Raw genomic sequence first — 25131 nt, 5'->3', positions numbered from 1 at the left:
TTGGAAGACAGGCCTGGGCAATCTTCTTCTGAAGGATCATACCCTTGAAAACCCTATGGAACAGTTCTTCTCTGCACACATGGGGTCACCATTATGACTTGCAAGTGAGTATCTCCCTGCAGACCTCTCCTCTGAACTCAAAACCGTTATATCCAACTGCTGCCTGTCTAACATTTCTACTTGGATGTCTCTCACAGGCAAGTCCGAACTCCATATGTCCCAAACTGAACTTACACCAGGCCTTCTTCTAGGATTCCCTATCTTGGTGAATAATATAACCATCTGTCCAGTTCTCCAAGCCAGAACCTTGGAGTTACCCCTTGTTGTTGTTAGGTCCCGTCAAGTTGGTTCTGACTCATAGTGACCCTGTGTACAATAGAGCAAAACACTGCGTCCTGCACCATCCTCACAATCATTGCTATGTTGGAGTCCATTGTTGCAGCTCAGTGGTACCCCTTACATTTCCCTTTTCCTCAACTGCATATCACCAAGGCCTGTCCATGTTACCTTCTAAACAGCTCAAGAATCATTCTGCTTTGCCCCGTGGCTATGACCACCAGCTTTGCTTCCCTAGGCCACTGAGTAGCTTCCAAACTAGACTCCCTGCTCCCAATCCATTCATCACACAGCAGCCACTGGGATCTTTTTGAAATACAAATATAATCATGTTATATGGTTAAACACTCTAGGGCCTCCCATTGCTTTTGGGAGAAAGACCACATCTTTACAAGAATGGTTTGCTGCAGCCTCATTTTGTACCACTCTCCATGTCCCTCCTTCATGGCACTCCAGCTTCACTGGTCTTTAGGTCCCTTGGACATGCCATCTGACTCGTGGCCTTTTCACAGGCTTCTCCCTCTTCCAGAAATGCTCTTCCCCTTCACTTGGCCAGCTAAACCCTAGTCTCCATTCAAGACAAAGCTCAGCGTCCCCTGACCTCCCAGGCCAAGTCCCTCCTCCGTGCTGTGTCATGGTATCACACAACTCCCTGCTGGGCCACTTTGAACAAACATAACATTATTTGGTTAATTTTGTCTTTCTCACTAGGTAGTAAGGTCCATAAAGGCAGAGACCATGTCTGCTTTGGCTCCCCACTGTGGCCACAGCCCCAACACAATGCCAGTTGTTGTTATTATTAGGTGTCAGCTCCAACTCATAGCGACCCCATGTATAACAGAACAAAACATTGCCATCCTCACAATCATTGGTATGTTTGAGCCCACTGTTGCAGCCACTGTATCAATCCATCTCGTTGAGAGTCTTCCTCTTTTTTGCTGACCCTCTACTCTACCAAGCATGATGTCCTTCTCCAGGGACGGCTCCCTCCTGATAACATGTCTGAAGTATGTGAGATGAAGTCTTGCTATCCTTGCTTCTAGGGAGCATTCTGGCTGTACTTCCTCCAAGACAGATTTGTTCGTTCTCCTGGCAGCCCATGATATACTCAGCATTCTTTTCAAACGCCATGATTGAAATGGGTCAGTTCTTCTCTGGTCTTTCTTTTTCGTTGTCCAGCTTTCACACGCACATGACACAACTGAAAATATCACGGCATGGGTCAGGCGCACCTTAGTCATCACTCCAGTAAGTACGTGTGAGCGGAGGAAGGAAAGAAGGCAGGCAGCCTCCACCTCATTCACCTTTGTACTCCTAGGACCTGGTTGTGATATTTAGTAGGGGCTGAATCAGTGTTTCAAATGAATGAATGCATGCATGAATGAAGGTTTTCAGGTAGCACTTTGCCAGGAGCCAGTAGTGACATATACAGGCTAATAAACAATTGTAGCATAGCTAAACTAGGCTGGGTAACAAAGAAACCCCAAAATCTCAAGGCTTAAACGTAAAAGTTTATTTCTGGGTATTAGATGATAATAAGGAATTATCGGTAATTGAGTTAGGGGTGACAAAGGCATGGTAGTTGTGCTGGTCACTGGCCTGTTTGATCTCAGATACTTTCTGCGACTTTGCCCTTCTCTGATCTGTGTCACAGGAGCTCACCCCTGCCAGCTACATTTCCTAGCCCCTATTGTCCTCTGGCTTCTTGCTGGCTTATCCCAACGAAGACAGGAAGCCAGGGTATCTCTCGCCCCATCTCTCTTGACTTCAGGTGGTATCTCTGGCAATGGCCATGTCCCCTCAAATGTCTCAGCTCACACTGGACAATCACTTCCACTGTGGTCCCAGCTCCTACGAGGCGGCCCCCACCATGGCTCCATGGACCGCTGTGTTCTCGTGGCGCATGGGCTCTGGTAACATACCTCCTCCTGCCTTTGTCACTCCAGCCCTAGGGCTGGGAACAGCTTTCTGCTAGAGCTAATCTCTGGGCTGCTTCTCAACTCCTCTTTGGCTTTGCAGCAATTACAACACTTTTGCCACTAGTTCCCTATATTCAACCCCCTCTACTGAACTGCCTAGTATTCCTTCAAGCCCCTAAGTGATATTAAAAAACCAAACTTGTTGCTGTTGAGCCAATTCCGACTCATAGCAACCCTACAGGACACAGTAGAACTGCCCCATGGAGTTTCCAAGGAGCAGCTGGTGAATTCAAACTGCAAACCTTTCGGTTAGCAGCCAGGCTCTTAACCACTGCGCCACCAGGGTTCCCTAAGTGATACAGTTACTATATATTTTTAAATAAGTATAAACATATATTTTAATATATTAAATATATTTTAGGATATTAATTAAAATATAAATTTTATAAAATATAAAATTCTAAATTTATATATATTATTTCTTTCATTATTTGTATTTCAAATTTCTTTTAATATTTATTTTACTTATACGCTATATAAAATATATATAAATATATGATCTATAGATGTAAATCTATATATAAATAAAATAATAAAGTATTTATAGGTGCAATAATGTGGGATTTTCTTTAAAATACTCCAACAAAAAGGTGGGGGAGGCGTTAAACGAAGGTGAAAGAAGATTGGCAAAATGCTAGTAAGTGCTGAAGTTGGTGATGAATACACAGAAATTCATTTTACCATTCCCTACTTTTGTGTATGTTTGAAATTTTCCATAATAAAAAGTTCTCTAAAAATGATATTATAGTAGCATCTTATTGTAATAACCAAAACCAAACCCGACTCATAGAGATGCTGTAGGACAGAGTAGAACTGCCCTATAGGGTTTCCAAGGCTGTAAATCTCTACAGAAGCTGACTGCCACATCTTTCTCCCATAGAGCAGCTGGTGGGTTCGAGCCACCAGGGCTCCTCTTATTATAATAGTCTCCTTTTATTATCCTCTGTGTTTTTTTTTATACTTAGTTCCCTGAAAAGTACCTTCTGTGTCATTCTTTTCTAATTTCACTGCAAAAACCTTGATTTTCTCTAGAACCAATTGATCTTACTATTCGCTATTTCAATCGAAAAGACCAAGTGTTTGAAAACTTAAATTTTTGTGAGAAAGTTCTCTCTGCACATTGAAACAATAGTTTAAACTTTATCTAACTACCCCCTTCTCTATTTCATATTCAACAGATTTTTAACCAACAAGATATCCTTGGTTACTTCCAATTATTAAGTATAAACCGTGGCCAGCTGTTGTTAGAAGGGTAAAGACCCTTTTGCTTTTCCTTCCAGTAGAGGACTTCTACTGAAAGAAAAAAGTAAAATCTTTATTGTGGAAAAATCACATCAGAAATTAAAGAATAATCTGGGTCTTTTGGGTATCCTGATGCTAATGTATTAGGCTGCTTCATAACTTAACTATGCTCAGAAGAGCTTCTATTTGTTTCTGAGACCATATAAAGTAAAGTTCCATTACTTCTTAATTCTTGATTCTCAAATAGATGTGCTATTGGACCGGGGCTGAGAGTTGTACATTTTAGGAAGATGGCATTTTTTTTTTTTTTTTCACATTTTTTTTTGTGCTGTAGGTGAAAGTCTACAGCTCAAGTTAGCTTCTCATTCAAAAAAATACACATATTGTTTCGTAACATTGGTTGCAATCTCCACAACGTGACAGCACACTCCCCATTTCCACCCCGGTTCCCTGTGTCCATTTGTCCTGTCCCTTCCTGCCTTCTAGTCCTGCTTTTGGACTGGAGCTGCCCATTTGGTCTCACATATTTGATTGAACTAAGAAGCATGTTCCTCACATGTATTACTTTTTGTTTTACAGGCCTGTCTAATCTTTGTCTGAAAAGTGGGCTTTGAGAATGGTTTCAGTTCGTCTAGGGGGGGCCACAGTTTCGGCGGTTCCTCCAGTCTCTGTCAGACCATTAAGTCTGGTCTTTTTATGTGAATTTGAATTCTGTTCTACATTTTCTCCTGCTCCGTCTGGGGCTCTCTGTTGTGTTTCCTGTCAGGGTGGTCACTGGTGGTAGTTGGGCACTGTCCAGTTCTTCAGGGAAGATCACACTCTTATTAGAGACCTAGCTGTACTATTTTCCCTGAACAGTTCGTTATAGGATGTATTTCCAACTGAAAATCCTTAGAAAGACAAGCAAATCAACCGTATCGTATTACTAATTGTTACCTAAAGCTTTTTTATGCTCTTTGTATTTCAAACATTGTATGACATCAGACCATTTTAAAATTAAGAATATGCACACCATAAATAATGCTTTAAGTCACATAATGCAGACATAATAGAAGACCTGGGCAAAGAGCATTCCTGTTCTTTTCTCCAGGTTACAAAATTAGTCATAAAAAAATACTAAAGTATTTTAGTTGTTTTCTACTATCAATAAAATTTGTGATTTTAATTTCAAAATAAAATGACACCTCCTCTTTTTCCATGACAGAGTATAGTCTTCTTTTTATGGCAGAATATAGCAAATCGTTCCACTGCAATAGTTTGTGCTACTGGCTTCTGTTGTTAGAAATCTTGCCTGTTACTTAATGAATCTGATTTCACTGTCTTCCAGCTCCACAGGGCACCACAGCGTTCCAAGGTCACAGGTAACCCTGGGCTGGCTGCCTCTACACAGGTGGCATAAGACCCAGGAACCCACCTTCTTTCATATTGTTTAGGTCTCTCCCACCTCCAATCTACATAACAAAACAGCTTAATTTCGGACTGCATTTTCATCCCTGTATTGATAGACTCATCACTTTACAAGCTAGCACTTTCTGATCTTTTCTTTGGGCCAGGCACTAATTGGCATTTAATTCTCTCAACAGTTCACTCAAGAAGCACATTTAATCCCCAAAGAAAGTCACTAAGACATATTATAATCAAACTTGCCAAAACCAAAGATAAAGAGAGAATTTTAAGAGTGGCTTGGGATAAACGAAAAGTCATCTACAAAGGAGAGTCAATAAGCATAAGCTCAGACAACTCAGCAGAAACCATGCAGGCAAGAGGGCAATGGGATGACATATATAAAACCTTGAAGGAAAAAAATTGCCAGCCAAGAATTATATACCCAGCAAAACTGTCTCTCAAATAATGATGGTGAAATTAGGGCATTTACAGATAAACAGAAGTTTAGGGAATTTGCAAAAACCAAACCAAAATTACAAGAAATACTAAAGGGAGCCCTCCAGTTAGAAAATCAATAACATCAGATTACAACCCAAGACTAGAACACAGGACAGAGCAACCAGATATCAACCCAGACAGGGAAGTCACAAAAGTAAATCAAAGCTAAAACACTGAAAATAGGGAAACAGATGTCAAAATGTAAAAGATGACAACATTAAAACAAAAAAGAGGGACTAAGAAATGTAGACATAGATTTTTCATATGGAGAGGAAGTCAAGGCAATATAAAGAAATGAGAGAGTGGTTTAAACTTAGAAAAATACGGGTAAATATTAAGGTAACCACAAAGGAAACTAACAATCCTACACATCAAAATAAAAAACAAGAAAAACATAAAGACTCAGCAAATATAAAATCAACAAGAATGAAAAAAATGAAAAGAAAATACATAAAGAAAACGATTCAGCACAGAAAATTAAGTGGAACAAAGAAACTGTCAACAACATACAAAGAATCACATTTATTATCTGTTTTACCGATAAGGAAACAGAGGCTCAGAGAAGTTCAGCAACTTGCTCAGGGACACACAGCTAGCATTTGCTAGAGCTGAGATTCAGATCTCGAAAGCAGTGCTGGAGTTAGTGCTGATAACTGACGGGACACACCTCCAATCCAAGCTTTCTGGTACTTTTCCCAAGTGGCACAGAGTAGCCAACTGTGTCCAGGAATTGGCTCTGCTTCCCAGCTGAGGATTCAGTGCTGCTCTTTAATCGCACTTAAAATTACTGTTTCATTAAGTTGGAGACAGCCCCGGACCATACTGTTAGTAATCACCTACAGCGTTCTATTTTAGATAGACCTCTCCATTTTTTGACGCGTGTAAAACTTAAAAAATAATGATAATCTGTTTAAAATTACCAGTAGACAACAGATTTTCATCTTATAACTTCTAAACTTTGTGTTCAAATATTATTTAAAGTCTGTTCTCATCATCAGATAATTTTTAATTAATAAGAGAATAAGTTCTTTAACCCAAATGGTCTGTGTTATCACTAATTGGAAAAGAAACAATAATTTAAAAAAAAAAAAACTTCCTTTTTTTAATGAATGACAAAACTACATAAAGAAGGGTTAAGTCTGCACTGCCCCGTAAGGTAGCCGTGGCCACATGTGACTCCTGAGCGCTTGAAATGTGGCTAGTCTAAATTGAGATATGTTGTAAGTATAAAATAAAAACCAGATTTTGAGGTCCTAGGACATAACAAAAAGAGTGTAAAAATATCCCATTAGTAATTTTTATATCAATTACATATTGAAACGATAATATTTTGGATATCCATGGTTAAATAAGGTACACTATTAAAATTAATGTCACCTGTTTCTTTGGATTTTAATGTGGCTATTAGAAATTTTTAAATTATGTATGTGGCTTGCATATTTCTATCAGACAGTGTTGGCCTAAGTGATCCCTAAGGGATAAAACAAAGTATTAGTGTGAGTGGAATTAAGCAATTTGTAGCAACTATATTGCATTGGTAAAAAACATTTTTTTCAGTGACGAAATTAAATATCCATGTGATGACAATTCTGCCATTTTCTCAAAGCTCTGCCCTGTTATATTGCCACTGCCTTCTTAAGAACCAGGGGAAAAGACATTTCCTCATCAGGAGAGATTCTCTGACTGGTTTTTCACTACACGGAAGTGAGGGCCCAGAGATGCCCTCTCAAGAACTAAAAAGCACCAGCACTCCTTGTGTGGATTCACAGAAGACGGCATGATTCTGAGCAGTGGTCACTCGTGTGGATCCCCCTCTCTGCAGTAGGGGTGACTGTTTACACACAGCGTGCAAAGCCAAAGGGCACCCACGAGTTCATTACATAATTCTTGGTAGCGTGAGGCCATGTGCGGATCTGCTCTGGAGGAATGGTCGGCAGGCTCTGACAGGCAGACCGAGGTGCTCATCGCAATGTTTTGACAGTGTGCTCAAAGTTGTTTGTTTGGAAAAAGACTGACCAGGTTTTTTTTCCCCTCCTCCTTTTTTTTTTTCTTTTTCTTTTAAACACTCTGGCATAATACTGAATGACTTAGTTTTTAAGCTGCCTTTGTCTTTGTGAAGAAAAAGCCTGAGTATTATTTCCCTGTAGGACGCAAGTTGTTATTTTTGGAGTGGAGGTTCTTAGCCTGATCTCTGTCTAAACCAATTTCTGTGCTCTGTGAAGTCGTGGTCTGTGACAGCTCCGAGTGTCCACTGTGGAGAGAAGCTTCATCGCTTCAGGGAGAGGGGCCAAAGATCTTGAGGGACCACGCCTGAAACGTCACTGCTCTCCTCTGAACTCGAAGGTCTCCTGAGCATTCAGATTCCCATATGCCACCTATTAGATGGTGGCCTCGAGGCAGTCACAGCCACAAGCCCAGAGTGGCCTGCCTTTCCTCACTGTCATGGAAAATTCTTGCCCAATGTGGAGTCCAGACTCTCCAGTCCGACTCCCTTCATCTATTTCAGGAATACGGCTTTTTCTGCTTATGACACTTCATGGCATGTTTTGGGTCAAGGAGACCCCACTTTATATTTAGCCCAAGATACTTCAGATCGCAGGCCTCCTCAGGGCACAACCAGCTTTGTGGGAGAGCCACTGACCACCCTGAGCCCCTGGGGCCTCTGGGAGCATCCCTTCTACAACTCACTGCTGTCAGGCTCCTAGACACAAGGAGGAAAACCTCCCTGACTTCTCACAGTTCTTCTCCCTGACCTGTTGTTATTTCTAGGGGCTTACATAGCTTGCATCTTGTAGGGAACATTGTAAAACTGGAAATTGTTTAAAATACTGCTGTCAGCAACAATATACCAATTTATTACTACAGGTAGTCTCCGGGTTATGAACGAGATCCGTTCCCAAGTGTGTCTTTAAGTTGAATTTGTAGGTAAGTCAGAACAGGTGCATAGAGTTCTTATTTAGCCTTCCCTAGTGCAAAAAAAAAGGCTAGAAGCCTTTTCATTGATTTAAAAGCTGGGCGTGCAGCAAGGAAAGGGATTGTGATGAAGAATTTGTTTTGAGTAGGGGTTGGTTCAATTGTTTCAAAGCGAGGGCAAATTTACATAACATTACAGGGCAAATCTGAGCTGTCCGTAAGTCAGATGTTCATAACCCAGGGACTTACTGTACTCCATTCCTTGGAAAATTGGTAGATTTTTGCGTATTCTGGGAAGAGGTGTGTATGGAGACAGGGCCCCATCACAAATGGGCTAATTTGGAGGCAGGAGTGGAGCAAGTAGACCTGGGCAGGCATGTCGGTCTAATTTCGCCTTGGTGGATGGAGCGTGACCTGTAATGTGCTATACTTAGCCAGCCAAAGCTTCTTACAGGAGAAACCTCTTACTTCCCATCCCTCCAGCACCCTCCAGCCAGGCCCACTTGCAGACCAGAAGACTCACTGCAAATCCCCTCGAAGTTATTTAGTCTTAGAACCGAAAGCAGCCAGCTGGCCACCAGACCTGACTCAGTCCCAGCCCCGGCCTTCCACCCTTCCTTCACTCTTCCTGGGGACCTTCCTTCACTCTTCCTGGGGAGCGCACCTCACTGTGAGAGCCATGGTTGACATGGGGGGCTTGGACAACCTGATCGCCAACACAGCCTACCTGCAGGCCCGGAAGACCTCGGAAGGAGACTGCAGGGAGCTGCAGCGGCGACGGCGGAGCCTGGCGCTGCCTGGCCTGCAGGGCTGCACGGAACTCCGCCAGGCCCTGGCCCCCAACTTCGAGAGCCTGTGTGAGCAGCAGCCCATCGGCCGCCGCCTCTTCCGGGACTTCCTAGCCACAGTGCCGACGTACCGACAGGCCGTGGCCTTCCTCGAGGACTTGCAGAACTGGGAGCTGGCTGAGGAGGGCCCCACCAAGGGCAGCACCCTGCAGGGGCTGGTAGCCACTTGTGCGGGTGGCCCTGCCTCAGGGCACCCACACCCCTTCCTCAGCCAAGCTCTGGCCACCAAGGGCCAAGCAGCCACCACCGAGGCAGAGCGAGTGGCCCTGGTGGCGCTGGCCAAGGCTGAGGCCATGGCCTTCTTGCGGGACCAGCCGTTCAGGGACTTCCTGGCCAGCCCCTTCTACGACAAGTTCCTGCAGTGGAAACGCTTTGAGATGCAGCCGGTGTCAGACAAGTACTTCGACGAGTTCCGAGTGCTGGGGAAAGGTGGTTTTGGGGAGGTAAGTGTCTCAAGGATAGCCAAGCTGGCAGAAGTATAGAGCATAAAAGTTATTTGTCTGTTTTTTTTTTTTTTTTTTTTTTTTTTTTATCTCAAGGGAACTTACTTTGAGTTAATGGCAGTTCCACCTATGGAAAATCCCTGGCTCACTCTTAGCCTTTCTTTCTGGCCTCCACGTAAAATAAATAAGAATGGCATAGGAGAGACAGAAAAAAATGTGGAATGGCCAAGAATCCTTATCGTAGGGACCATCCCAGGAACGTGCTGGAATGCCCTGGACACTTTGTAGAATGACAATAACATACGATGGAAGCTATCCCTTTGCCCTAATAGAGGTAATTGAGATTATTTGAGAAAAACTTCAGATACCTAAGGAAACACGCCATCTTGGAGTAGAGCTGAGAATCCATTTTGTACCACTGCTGTGGCCGGCTCTTTCTTGAGAAAATTTCTTCCCTACAACTTCTCTTTTCCCAGAAGCCTGTCATCCTTTCATCTTGGTGGATTCTCTCACTCTCCTCCCAACCCCTTTTCCACCTCCCTCCCATTTCTCCGCCACCATCTACTTCTACCTCCTCCTCTCTCTCTTTCTCTCTCTGTTAAGGTATGTGCCGTTCAGGTGAAGAACACTGGTAAGATGTACGCCTGTAAGAAACTGGACAAGAAGCGGCTGAAGAAGAAAAACGGCGAGAAGATGGCTCTCTCAGAAAAGGAAATCTTGGAGAAGGTCAGCAGCCCTTTCATCGTCTCTCTGGCCTATGCCTTTGAGAACAAGTCACATCTCTGCCTGGTCATGAGCCTGATGAATGGGGGAGACCTCAAGTTCCACATCTACAGGGTGGGCGATAGGGGCCTGGCCATGAGCCGGGTCATCTTCTACTCGGCCCAGATGACCTGCGGGGTGCTGCACCTCCACTCCCTCGGCATCCTCTACCGGGACCTGAAGCCTGAGAACGTGCTTCTGGACGACCTCGGCAACTGCAGGCTGTCTGACCTGGGGCTGGCCGTGCAGATGCAGGATGGCAAGCCCGTCACCCAGAAGGTGAGTGGCTCTTCACTTGCCCCAGGGTGGGCGTCAGAGTGAGAGAGGAGGGGGAGAGGGCTGTTCTAGTCCCAGGGCAAAGGAAACCTGGACTGAATTCTTCTAATTTCCTTTGTCCTAAAGCCTTTATGTTGTCATCTTGGCTTAAGTGGAGTGTTGTACCGGCTCTTAGGGAGCTACTTTGCTCTCCTCTCTAGGGGTTGGGAGGTGGAGGCTTCTTTGTGAGTTGGAGATCCTCTGTGCATGCCTGGTGAGGTGGAAAGAACCCTAAATTCATTGTCAGGGTGTCGGTGTGTTTCCACCACTAACCACCTCCACGGTACCATGTTCCTGGGTCAATAGAGTCTTGGTTTCCTCTTCCGGAAAACGAAGGGGTGGGGGTGGGGGGCTGGACGCTAAAGTTCCAGGATCCTCAGAGGTAAACTTTAATAGGAAAAAAAAGGAAAAAGCCCCTAGCACCTTCTCCCCTAACACTTCACACGTGAAAAGCACACTATGTCCTTTCTTGTTGAGTGCAGAATGAGGAGATATTTTATGTTGGATGAGGGTGAAATTTTAAATGAAAATCTACAGAAGATGTTGAACAAATGCAGCTGATGTTTATGTTGGCCCATCTTGTTCAAAGTGCCTTGCAGAGAATTTTTTTTAATTAAAAAGGGAATTATAATTCAGCAGTTACGTTAAGTGAACAACACAAAAATCTCTGGGATTCTGACAGGGCTTTATCACTGAGTTGTTTCTGTGCATGAAGGTAGGAGATGCCTAGGAAGATAAGGGCCCTAGCCGGTTCTTAACTCTCACTTAAAACCTTATCTTTGCACGGCTTTTTGGCTTACAAGGCAGAGGGAACAATCAGGTGAGGGAGTGAGAAAAATTATGGCAAGTCTGGGAAACTGCCCATGATGGTATGTGGCTGAAATGTAGGGGTGCTGGCAAGATATGTAGGGCTGAGATCCTGCAGAGGCATGCGTATCCATGCAAAAGCATCGGAATGTTTTCTGTGGGGGACAGGGAACCATGAAAGGGTTTTAAAAATGGGAGTGACATAATTAGATTTGCATTTCTTAAAAAAGACCAATCCAGCAACAATTTGGATGATTGGTGGGAAGCAGGGAACCTAGTTAGGCAGCTAATGCAGCAGCCCAGGTAAGAGATGATGGGGGGCTTGTGTAAGACAGTGGGACTGAAGAAGTGGGAGCAAATTGGAGCTATTGGAGAGAGACCTGACAGGACTTCAGGACCAGTTGGGTGTGAGCGTGAGGGGTGGTGAGGGTCTCTAGCTCCAGTGACCAGAAGGAGGAGCAGAGTTGTGGGGAAGATGGCAAGTCCAAATTGTGATCAATATTGTATATGAAGCTCCTGTGCAACAGGCAAGCCAAGATGGGCATTTAGTTCTATAGGTCTGGCATTGTGGAGAAAGGCCTGGGCTAGTGTCTTAGTTATCTAGGGCTGCTATAACAGAAATACCACAAGTGGGTGGCTTTAACAAAGAGAAATTTATTTTCTCACAGTTTCGTAGGCTAGAAGTCCGAAATCAGGGTACCAGCTCCAGGGGAAGGCTTTCTGTCTCTGTTGGCTCTGGGAGAAGGTTCTTGTCTCTTTTCAGCTTCTGTTTCCTGGTTCCTTGGAGATCTCACGTGGTGTGGCGTCTATCTTCCCCCATCTCTGCTTGCTTGCTTGCTTGCTCAGTCTGCTCTTTTAAAATCTCAAAAGAGAATGACTTTAAGACACATCCTACAATAATACTACCTCATTAACTTAACAAAGAAACCCCATTCCCAAATGCGATTATGACCACAGGGTTAGGATTTACAACACATATTTCTGGGGGACACAATTCAATCCACAACAGCTAGACACTGGGATTTTGGAGTCCTCGTGGTTTGAGAATCAGCAGACACCAGTGAGTTGCTTGGGAATCAGTGGGAAAAGAAGTCCAGGAACAGAAACTGAGGAACACCACCATGTAGGAAGTGTGGAAGAAGAGAGGCCCCTGAAGAGACTTAATAAGTAGGAGGAGAGGTAGGAGTGGTGTAGTCATAAGAACTATATCAGTTAAGGGTTAATTTCAGCAGCATATCATAGAAAACCCCAAAACAGTGGATTAAACAAGATAGGGCTTTATTTTTCTTATGTAATAAATGGTATGGAGGTAAGCAGTTGCTGTCATTAGTTCATCAGCTGCAGGATGATGGGATAAATGTCTCTGTGATTTTAGCCTTTTCCATATGTTGCAAGGTGGCTGCTCCAGACCCAGCCATCGTGTCCATGTTCGAAGCAGGAGGAAAGGTCAGGATTAAATGGGCATGCAGCACAGCAGTTGAGGTGGACTCTCCTTTGAGAAGCTTTCCTGGAAGCCCCATCTAATAGCTTCCACATATATCTCACTTCCTTTCTGTAAAGGAAGCTGAGAAATGTCATTACTCCCCCCATCCCCCAATCTCCGTTCCTCATTGGATGTGAAGGTTCTAGTTAGTAAGGAAGAAGAAAGGCTGGCTATTGAGCAGGTAACTAGCAACCAGAAGAGAAGAGGATTTCAGGGAGGAGAGAGTGGTCAGCAGTGTGGAATGCTGCAGAGAGGTCACGCAGTTTGTGGGATTTGGCAATTAGGAAATCCTGGTATCCTCAGTAAGGGCAGTTTGCAAGGACTGGTAAGATCTAAACCCAGACTGTCAGGGTTGGATTGAGCTGGAAGCAGAATGAGACTAAAGAAGGAGGGCGGCTGGTAGCTAGAGGGGGTTACAAGGAGGAGAATGCAGGAGTCTGAAGTGAGGAGAAACGAGCACATTTAGATGCTAAGGCAAGAGCTAGGAGAGAAGGAGCGGATGCTCTAGGAAGGGAAGAGGATGGATGATGGAGGAGAACTCCTGGAAGGAACAGTGGTGGAGATGGAGCATTTCAGTAACACTATGTCCTAAATTAGGAGCTCTGGTGGCACAGAGGTTGAGAACTCAGCTGCTAACCAAAAGGTAGGCACTTTGAATTCATCAACCACTCCTCTGAAATCCTATGGAGCAGTTCTACCCTGTCCTATAGGGTTGCTATGAGTCGGAATTGACTTGAGAGCAACAGGTTTGGTTGGGTTTGGCATCTCCTAAATTGGAGGGGAAGAGGGACATACAGGGGAGGAGACAGAAGTGTTTGCCTTCTCTGAGGACCATAGACTCAGAGGACATCTATGTCAATTGGCTAGTGAGTAGCATCTGGGGTCTTAAAAGCTTGCGAGTGGCCATCTAAGATACAACTATTGGTCTCATCCCAGCCAAAGCAAAGGGAGTGAAGAAAACCAAAGACTCAAGGGAGCAATTAGTCTAAAGGACTAATGGACCACATGAACCACAGCGTACATGACCCCGAGAAAGGGAGAACTAGATGGTGCCCGGCTACCACTAGTGACCACTCTGGCCAGGATCATAATAGAGGGTCCTGGGCAGAGCAAGAGAAAAATGTAAAACAAAAATCAAATCCATAACAAAGACCAGACTTACTGGTCTGGTAGAGACTGGAGGAACCCCCAAGACTATGACCCTAAGGCACCCTTGTAACATGGAACTGAAACCATTCCCAGAGACCACCTTCCAGCCAAACAATAGACCAAAAAACCCAAACCCACTGCTGTCGAGTCAATTCCGACTCATAGCGACCCTATAGGATGGAGTAGAACTGCTCCATAGGGTTTCTAAGGACCACCTGGTGGATTCGAACTGCCGACCTTTTGGTTAACAGCCAAACTCTTAACCACTACGCCACCAGGGTTTCCAATAGACAGGCCTACAAAATAAATAATAACACCAGATAGGAACGAGCTCCTTAGAACAGTTGATTATATGAGACCAAAAGGGCAAAATCTAACCAAAAACAAAGACAAGGAGGCACGAAAGGGTAGGAAAACCAGACGAAAGGTAATGGGGAGCCCAGGGCAGAGATGGCGAGAGTGCTAACACATTGAGGGGACTGCGACCAATGTCTTGCAACATTCTGTGTACAAATTGTTCAACCGGAAACTATTTCACTCTGTAAACCTTTACCTAAAGCACAATTTAAAAAAAAGAAAGAAGTGTTTACCTTTTTTTGGATCTTACTGCAGAAACAGGACTGTCATGAATCCATGTCTTTCTGGTTGCTTTATGGTTTGAATTTGTATTATCAAAAAAGTTCCTTCCGAGTATCCCATATACATGTATCCTGACGATTGTTGATATATCTCCACGTTGCTGGAGGCTTAGGAGACACACATATCTTCCTCTCTCTCTCATAAATCCTACTCAGTCTTCCTCCGGCTCTGCTCATGGGCCAAAAGAATGTTTAAGACCAGTTCGTTCAGTGGCTCCTGTATCCAGCTTTCCAGCTCTTGACTGGAACCTTCAGAAAACTTTCCCTGCTTCTCTGTATTGTCCACTATAACAAATGTACTTGGTGGCCCCTTGGTATTGTCCACTATAACAAATGTACTTGGTGGCCCCTTGGTATTGTCCACTATAACAAATGTACTTGGTGGAGATTGCTGCCTAGAGACCCCTGGCTCTTTTGCCTTTCCTGAGTCCCTCTCTGTCCTGTGACACAAAAACCTCAGGGTTTAGATGGCTTGCCCCATCCAAGAAGTTTTATGCCATGAGGAGAGGTGGGGGAAAGAGATAGAGAGCAAGACTGGAAGCCATAAAAAGAAAGACAAAGTAAGGAAATCCTCCCTTCTTTACTGCTTACCCCTCACCACAGCTGGGTGAAATCTCCTGCCCGGCTTCTCGTAGTTTCCTGTTTACTGCAGCTCCCACACATATAATTGAGCTCCCAATGGATCTTAAGGCCATTATATTCACAACATTTTACAGAAGAGAAGAAAAAGGACATATTTACAGACTTCACCAGTAACGTTCAGTTTGGATATCAAGGTACTATGTAAAAGAATTACTGAATGTCAGGGAGAAGATAAGAAGGAAACATCACTCTGATTATGAAGGTTGATATCTGCATTGACTCTGTGCAGTCCCTGTAGAAAAATGAAGGCACACTTTCCACACTTTGGAAACTTGGCTAGTATCTTCTCATTTAGTGACTTGTTTGGTCTGTATAATTTAGGATTCCTTTCTGCTTCATATAACAGAATACGAGGTTCTGGTATGGATTTGGGAGCTCAGCAATTTCAGGGCCAAGATCTCTGTAAATCTCTGATCTTTTCCTCTTTGTCACAAGATAGCTGTTGCAACTCCAAACATTAAGTCCACATTCCAGGATGGAAGAAATAGGAAGAAAAGAGCAATGTCAGCCCACTTCTGCTTACATTCCACTGGCCAGGACCATGTCACGTGTTTATCTCTAGCTGCAAGGGAGGCTGAAAACTGGAGTATTTAATTTTCCAGCCTTTGTTTTAGGGAAAGAGAAGGGAGAAGGGTAGTAAGAATGGGTGTTGAATGAGCTGACGCCGTCTGTCACACCAACCCCTGGGAAAATATATTGATAAGGATTAGGAAGTCTGATTCAGTTTCTCAACTCACACAGACAGTAAAACTAGAGAATAATTGTCACAGTGTTATGATAGACAGCATTCTAAAATGACCCCCGATGACCCTCACCTTTGTACAATCTCCTTCCCTTGAGTGTGAGCAGAACCTGTGAATATGATGAGCTATGGCTTCTGTGATTATATTGTGTTATAGGGCAAAAGGGATTTTGCAAATATAATTAAGGTTACTAATAAATTGACTCTGAGTTAATCAAAAGAGAGATTATCCAGCTGGGCCTGACCTAATCACGTGAGCCCTTTGATTCCCAGTACAGAGGTCAGAGACAGGAAAGTCAGAGATTCAAAGCATGAGAAGGCTTAGCTGTACCATTGCTGGCTTTGAAGATGGATGGGGTCACTTGGCAAGGAATAGAGGTGGCTCTAGGACTTGAGAGCAGATCCTAGCTGACAGCCAGCCAGGAAGTGGAGACCTCAGTCATACAACCACAATGAACTGAATTCTGCTACACCCTGTGAGCCTGGGAAAGGTCCCCAAATTCCAGATGAGAATTCAGGCCAACTGGCATCTTAATTTCGGTCTTATAAGACCCTGAGCAGAGAAGTCAGCCATGCTGTGCCCAGACTTCTGACCTACAGAACTGTGAGCTAATAAATGGGTGTTGTTTTAAGCCACTGTTTGTGGTAATTTATTACAAAGTAATAGGAAACTAATACAAATGGTTAGTAAAGGAAGGTGACTGAGGGAAAGATCTGTGTATAGTATAATCAGAATTAATGGACGGGTAGGAAGGTGCTGGACATTGTTAGAGGGACAATGTTTTCCTCTCCTATTGAGATCAGAATGTCTACCATCTATTATAGTAGATGGAATTGAATTTGTAACTCTATACTTGATTCTCCCAAGTGCATAACTCTTCCCTGGGTATGAGCTGGGCTTCCTTAGAGAGACAAAGGCCTTTTCAAGCTATTAGAGGGATACTGGGTAAAGAACTTTGGACATTTCCCTATAGGCAGTAGGGAGCTATTGGAGGTTTTTCAATAGGAAAGTGGCATGATCAGAGTGATTCTTTAGGAAGATGACTCTGACACTATATAAGATGAACGGGAGAAGGAAGAGATTGGAAATGGGGAGAAAGGAGTATCAGCGAGGAGCTGCTGTAATGATCCAGAAACAAGGTAATGAGGACCTGGGCCAGGTCCTAGCCTCGGAACAGTCTTAAAGCCAGAGCTCAGTCCCTTTGGCCTCTCACCTGGTCTACATCAAGAGCAGATCTTTACTTCCCTTGAACATGGCTGTCCTCTGTGGAGGAGGGAGGGGCCACAGAACCACTCCTAGAATGTGGTGAATTCGGGGGTCCCCTGGCTTCTGGTCGCTGTACACTGACCCAGGGAGGCCCCTCAGGGAGGAAAGGAGCAGGAAAGGTCCATCCAGGCTTGAGAGAGACTGAGACAGACACTGGAGGAGGGGCGAGGATGTTTATTATGCACCCTGTCCCGGGGGCAGAAACCCTGGTTCTTGTCCCAGGTTTACCACTGATTCATATCAGGCATGTCTGTCATATTGGGCAGGCCTCAGGCCATCTTTCATCTCTACGAATTGGAGTCTATAAGATAGTTCTTTGAATTATTTGAAAGAAAAGGCTTATTATAAACTCGAAAGATTAACATATGGAATAAGTTACCATGATTTACTGGACTTGACTTACAGCCAGGGTTCTTATGGGACAAAAGCATGTTACTGAAGAAATAAAATTAGATTCAAACAGAGACTTGTACACCAATGTTCATTGCAGCACTATTCATGATAGCCAAAAGGTGGAAACAATCTAAAATGCCTGTCAACAGATGAATGAATAAACAAAATGTGGTACATACATAGAATGGAGTACTACTCAGCCAGGAGGAGAAATGAAGTCTTGATACATGCCACAGTACGGATAGAGCTTTAAGACATTATACTCAGTGAAATAAGTCGATCACAAAAGGACAAATATTGCATAGCCTCACTTATATAAAAAAGACAAGAAAAGACAAAAGTATAAAGAACAAAATTGATTAGTAGTTACTAGGAGGGAGAGGGAAGGGAAAAGGGAGGTTAACGGTGATGGAAATATCTCACTGATTAAGGGTAGGGCTGCACAGCCATTTGGAGCCCTGGTGGCGCAGTGGTTAAGCGTTCGGCTGCTAACCAAAAGGTCAGCAGTTCCAATCCACCAGCCATTCCTTGGAAACCCTACATGGCAGTTCTACTCTGTCATATATGGTCACTATGAGTCGGAATCGACTCAATGGAAGCAGATTTGGTTTGCATAGCTGATTATTGTAATTTCTGTTGATAAGTTATGCACCCATAAAAAGTTGAATTGCCAAAGTTGTGTGATAGATATATTTACAAAAATGACCAAAAAAAAAAAGAAAGAGTAGCTGCTGAGTCTGTTTATGTACAACCAAATACTTCATGGGATTTGGTTCCTTGGTTTGGAGGTTTAGGGTCATGGTTTCATGGGACGTCACAGTTAATTGTCCTAATAACATGTTAGTGCTTCTGTTCTACCTCCTAGTTCCTTGCGTAGTGTCTGGGGTCTGAAAATCTTGCAAGCGGCCATCCAAGGCACAACAATTGGTCTCTATTTGCCTAGAGCAACACAGGAAGAAGGAGAGTCAGGAATAGGAGGAGGATATGGAATGCCCCATGAACAATCGCCTCCTTTGCCATGACACCAGAACTGGCTGGTGCCTGGCTACCATTACTGAACATTTTGATTAAAGATTGTATAGAAGAATCATGATCAGAAGGGGGCAAATACAGAACAGAATTTTAAATTGTCATGGACTTCAGACTTTCTAGAGCCTAAAAGTTTGGATGAACCCCTGAAATTATTGCCCTGAGATAATCTTAAAACCTTGAACCAAAAATATCCCCTGAGGTCTTCTTGAAACCAAACAACAGTTCAGCTTAACTGGTAAAGAGTATCTGCCCTGAGCATTATACTCTTTTGGGAACTATCTATATGGGATCAGACTGATAGCAGCAACTTGAAAGATTAGATAGAAACCTTAGAGAGCATTGAAGTTATGTTAATGGGAGAGGAACAACTCAGAAAATGAGGGTGAGAATGGTCGCACTATTCAAAGAATGTAATCAGTGTCACTAAATGCTACATGTAGAAACTGACGAACTGGTGTATGTCTTGCTGTGTATATCCTCACCAACAACAAAATGATAAACTAATGGCTTACGTCAGTAAGAAGCCCAGAGGCTTGGTTTGCTGCAGGTGTCTGAGCAACGTCACCAGGAATCTCTGTGTCTCTGCTCTGCCCTCCTCCGTGTTTGCCTCACCCTCAGACAGATGCTGCCCACATGGAGGCACCAGCAGCTCCACACATTTCCTACCAACTGAGCAATCCCGTGGAAAAAAATGCTTCTTCATAAATATTCCTTCACAATGCACAGGGAGGGCTCTCAACGGACAACCCAGGCTATGTGTTCAACCAATTCCATTGGCCAGCACTAGATCATGGCTTGTCTGAGGAGCCAGGGGTAGGACCTGTCCCATCCAAATTTGATGGCCTGAGAGCAGAGGATATGTGTTCTCCAAAGGAAAATCAGGATGCAAAAGAATGGGGAGTGGGTGATGGATGGGCGAAAACAGCAGATATTCCTGAAAAGAGTTCGCAAGATTTCCATCCTCTTAATCAAGAGATGATGGGATCTAGATCCTTTACAAAAAAAGTTCTATGAGGTAGGTACTGTTATTAGCTCCATTTTACAGATGGAGAGATTGAAATTCAGAGAGGTTAAGTTACCTACCCAAAAATCACACCACTGTTATGTAATATGAACTTAGGTATGTCAGATTCAGGGGGGCAGTGGTGGTTCAGTGGTAGAATTTTCGCCTTCCATACAGAAGACCCGGGTTCAATTCCTGGCCAATGCACCTCATGCACAGCCACCACCGTCTGTCAGTGGAGGCTTGCTTGTTGCTATGATGCTGAACAGGTTTCAGTGGAGCTTCCAGACTAAGACGGACTAGGAAGAAAGGTCTGATGGTCTACTTCCGAAAATCAGCCAGTGAAATCCCTGTGGATCACAATGGTCCGATCCACAAGCAATCATGGGAATGACGCAGGACTAGGCAGTGTTTCATTTCATTGAATATGGAGTGACTCAACATCAGTTATAACAACATATCAGATTCAAAAGCACCTATGGTTTCTACTCCACCTCGTTCAGATCATGCCCAGGGCAGAACTCAGCCTACGGTTTTCGATGCTGTGAAAGGCTCTTCCCTCTGTAAAACTCAGACAGAATTAGTTCATGGGATGGTATTAGCAGCTGTGTCTCAGTCTGATTTGATACGGACACCAACCACAAGCCTAGCTGCGCCTTTGACAGAGGTTTGTGGAGAAGCCTCCAGAAGTGGAGCCCCACCACCTACACAGAGAATGATGGGCGTTTCTTGCTTTGTGACTAATGTCTCAGAGCCAGCCTCCCCCACATCGACACAATATAATTAAATGTGGTCGCAGCCCTGGTTACACCCACTGTTAATGAATGTGATAAGCACCCTCGTCTGACATCTCGGTGCACACAATAAAACTCATTCATGTCATGTTTTAGAGACTCCAGGTAAACATAATAAGGAAATTGAGCAGTGACGCCCAAGCTGGGACTTTTCAAATCCAGCAGCCTTTAAAATTTGCTATTTTGTCAGGAATCGGAATGAACTTGGAACAGTGATTCCAAAGCATGGTGCGTGTTTGGTTACCTTGTCCTGCCTTGCAGCTCCTGACCAAATCCTCACATTCGAAGAGGTGATGGAAGAGAGGGGTTGAGCATTGTATTTATTTTGAAGCCTCTATTGTACCAAATTCAGTGCTAGAGACAGGCTGAATAAGTGGTTTTTAAAAGACCTATGCATTCATCACAACCATCACAACCTTGCTCCAAAATGTTTTCTCTTTGAGAATTTACTCCTGAGAATCAGTTTGAATGCCAGACAGGAGAAGCATTCTGGTTACTTCATGATCACACCTTGGTTTCAGCTAAAATTACTACTATCATCTCCATGACTGAATTTAGTTCCTAGTAATTTTTGACCACTTCAACAATTTTAAATCCATTCTCAAGGTATTTTCCACTATTAACAGCATTGAAAAAGTATTCACTACAGTCTTGGAATTATCTTTAACCTTACTTTATTCAGAAGGCTTCCATGCATTCATTCAGTCAACATGTATTTATTGAACATTTCCCACATGCTAGGTCCGTGCTAACCATGAGGGATAAAAAGATGAACAAAACTCAGACACATTTCCTGCTCTCATGGAGTCTAGTGGGAAGACAGAACTTAATAATCACTCAAATGAATATAAAATTTCAATTATGATAAATGCTGTGAAAAGTCGTACGTAGGACTCTCAGTGGAGCGTTTGGCTTAATATGTGAGGATCAGAAAGTTAACCATATGGGAACTACGATGTACTTGGTATCAGAAGGACAGCTAGGAATTTAATCAGCAGTGATTGGGTCGGTGTCTTAAATTGTATTCCCTGGAAACAGACTCTGAGATAGAGTTGCTTCCAGACGATTCATTAGGGAGAGCCCTCATGAGATACACCTTAGAGGAAGGCAGAATTGGGTCAAGGGAGAAATTGACTCGAATGAGGTGGGAACTAGACCTCAGCCATTTCTTCAGGGAACTCTGGAGTTGGGATGGCCCTTCAGAGTTGTTACAGATTGAGGCCAGGTCCAGGCTTTTGTATCCCCACATGAGCCAGTCCTTGACCTGGAGCAGCTGCCAGAAGGGGGTGTAAGTTTGGGCAAGGCAGTTCCCTGCCTCAGCAGGCCATTCCCAGGCAGGGTGCAGCTGTGGACCAAAAGCAGTCAGTGTCTTAGCCTGGGCTGACTACATAGTTTGTGGACCCCTTGATCAAATATCAGGAAAAAAAGCTTTCTCTCCTTTCTTCCACAGCCTCTGTCCAGACTTACCATGATGTTTCTTCACTGCTATTTAATGCTTCACTTCCCCAGGCAAGGGGTTACTGAGGGGCGGGGTGCATGGCTGCCCCATGATTGGACATGCAGGAAGCATGTGCCTGACCCCTAGTATTCCCTGAACTGGAGTCCATGCCCCACCAGGGGTGGAGAGCGCAGCAGTAGCTGGGTGGGTGCAGAGGAGCAGACAAAAGCCATCTTGTCCAGGGGAGGCAGGGAGCTGGCGAGAGGTGGGACCGGTGTGTGAGCAGAGGCTCCAAGCACGTCCACCCGCCCACCCCCACACATTCTCCATTGTCTCACTGATCTTCAGTTAACAAAACACGGATTCAAAGATAAACTATGAAGAATGTTAAGACAGTCACCACAGAGCATTAACCCCCAGCGCAGGGCCCCTTCTGAGAGGTGAGCCCTGGGCCGCTGTACTGGTCACACGGGCATGAAACCAGCCGTGGTCCCAGTGTACGGTGGATGCCTAGAACCTAAGAGGGGGTCTGGGTGGAGTACCACAGTATCCACCATAGGTGGGGAAGAGCGTTTCAGGCAATGGGAACAGCCAGTGCAAAGTACCCGTTGATTTTGGGGAAATAAAAAGAAGCCAGGAAATGGAAAGCACAAAGCAAGGGGCCATGTGGTCCAAATGAAGCTGGAGAGGCAGGCAGGGCCAGACCAAACCTGGCATTACAGGCCATGGTAAGGACTTTGATTTTTTGCCTAAGAGGGCTGGAAAGCCTTCGAAAGGATTTAGCCAAGCAGGTGACATGCTTAGAATTTTGTTTTGAAAAGATTACTCTGGCTGCAGTGAGGAGAACAGATTAGAGAGGATTCAGAGAGATCTTGGTCATTAGTAATCCAGCTGAGGGATGATGGCGGTCGGCACCATGGAGGGAATGGTGGAGACAGAGCACAATAGATGGATCTAGGAGAGATTTCAGAAGGAAGAGGCTTCAGTGATGGTTTGCATATGAGGGGAGGGGAGAGAGAGAGAAATGTCAAGGATGATTTATGGGGTGATGTTGTGTCAAAGGCACAGACTAGGACCGCAGGTACAAAAAAGGGAACCAGGCAAACAAATCCCTGCCCTTATAAAGCCCCAGGAGATGGAAGAGACCAACAAGTAAATCGGCATCAACTATAGTGGGGTCAGGCTCATCTGAGCTGGGTACATAGGACAGGCACCCAGCCCGACATGGGAGTCAGGAAGGGCTTCTGGGAGGAGGTGACAACTAAGCTGGGACTTAAAAGGCAAGTAGAAACCAGGCCAGGTGAAGAGGAAGAAGAGTGGGCTGGGAAAAAATGATGATTTTGTCTCCTAGGTGACATTTGGTGATGTCTGAAGACATTTGTGGTTGTCATGACTGGGGACGTGCTCTTGGCATCTAGTGGGCAGAGGCCAGGGATGCTGCTAAACATCCTACAATGCACAGCACAGTCACCCCTTCAATGATCTGGCCCCCAGTGTCCACAGTGCTGGGGCTGAGAAACCCTGGTCTGGGTAAAGGCCTGGAAACCGAGGGGGTGCATAGTCACAGAACCCAGTGGCCCTGCAGCCGCCTGGAGCGTAGAGTCACCGGGTGGGAGGATGACCAAGGACGCACCTGGGGAGTCTAACAGGTGAGGCCCCAGGGGGCCGGACAGTCAGATAAGCGCATTTGAACTTGATGCCAAGGGCATTGAGGAGCCATCCTTCAGGCAGGGAAGTGACAAAATCAGTCTTGGAAGGACGATCATGAAGAGGAGTTGGGATGAGGGTGAAAGGGGAGTGAAGCAGAGAGCCTGGGAACTGGGAGAGACTGGTACATTGTCCAGTGGAGTTGTGGGAGTAAGAGGAGAGAGAGAGCCAGGAGGCCTGCAGGGTGAAGCAGGAGGGCACTATTGTGGGAGAGGATGAGGTCCAGGGACCAAAAGGTTGTCGCATCATCTAATTTGGCTTAGTTACATGTTAGAAGCTCAGGGCATCCATTTAGATCACTGGCAGCTGATGAAATATGATACTCAGGTTAAGGAGATGGAAGGTTCTGCCACTTACTATGGCTACTGTGGGCAGATGTGCAGGTGGGCCTGCCCTGGGCTGCCATGCATACACTACGCCATTTGGAACATCTTCTTATAACTGACACAGAGACTACACGTAGGCTGGCCACAGCACTGCGCTCACCCCGGCAAGTCCGGCTTCTCCCCTGAGCCTGGTTAATACCACTGCCTCCTAGGGGTGATTAAGAACCAAGGTAGGTAAATGCCTAGCAGAGGGCCAGCCACTTGGTAAGCACTCCAGAAATGATTGCTAATTGCTCTGATTATTCTACAGGAAGCCTAGAGCCAGACCCTCAGTCACAATCTCCCGTTGCTCCTCAAGGTGACCTTTGTGTCTGTGCTTTGTTCTCTGGGGGGCACAGGAAGCCAGCAGGACCCCAGCACCACAGCCCAGTACGCAGTGGGTGAGGGAGTGACTCTTCCGGGGCAGAGCCCAGCAGGCACACTCAGTTGCCTCGCTTTCTTGAAGCCCCATAGAGTTTCATTTGTGGTTTTGTTCTGAGCATCTTTGAGGCACCAGGGAAAATATGCCTCAGCCTGCTGCAGCATAGATTCACAGAACGTGAAATCGCCAAAGAACGTGCTTGCCTGAAAGAATCACTACCATTGATCTCGACATCTAGCTCAGTTGGCATCAGATAGTTTATAAAGAAAATGCTCCACATTCTACTTTGGTGAGTAACGTCTGGGGTCTTCAAAGGTTGTGAGCGATCATCTAAGATACTCCACTCCTCGGGCCCACCCTATCTGGAGCAAGGGAGAATGAAGAAAAGCAAAGACACAAGGGAAAGATTAGTCCAGAGGGTTAATGGACCACAACTACCACAGCCTCCACCAGACTGAGTCCAGCACAACTAGATGGTGCCCAGCTACCACCACTGACTGCTCTGACAGGGCTCACAACAGAGGGTCCCGGACAGAGCTGGAGAAAAATGTAGAACAAAATTCTAAC

The 25131-nt window shown here is 44.8% G+C and overlaps 1 protein-coding gene across 1 annotated transcript in view; it reads left to right on the top strand.

Moving 5' to 3' along the window:
* The first annotated feature begins 9008 nt into the window (after positions 1-9008).
* Positions 9009-25131, top strand: part of GRK7 (G protein-coupled receptor kinase 7) — a 44852-nt gene continuing 28729 nt past the window's right edge. Inside the window, exons 1-2 of the mRNA XM_004385077.1 lie at positions 9009-9645; positions 10249-10686. Coding sequence (XP_004385134.1) covers positions 9034-9645; positions 10249-10686 — 1050 coding nt within the window. The 5' untranslated portion in view covers positions 9009-9033. The remainder of the gene's footprint in view (positions 9646-10248; positions 10687-25131) is intronic.

The sequence above is a fragment of the Trichechus manatus genome, unplaced genomic scaffold, assembly GCF_000243295.1.
Source record: "Trichechus manatus latirostris isolate Lorelei unplaced genomic scaffold, TriManLat1.0 scaffold00132, whole genome shotgun sequence".
Taxonomy (NCBI): Eukaryota; Metazoa; Chordata; class Mammalia; order Sirenia; family Trichechidae; genus Trichechus; species Trichechus manatus.
This window is presented reverse-complemented; position numbering and strand designations above follow the sequence as displayed.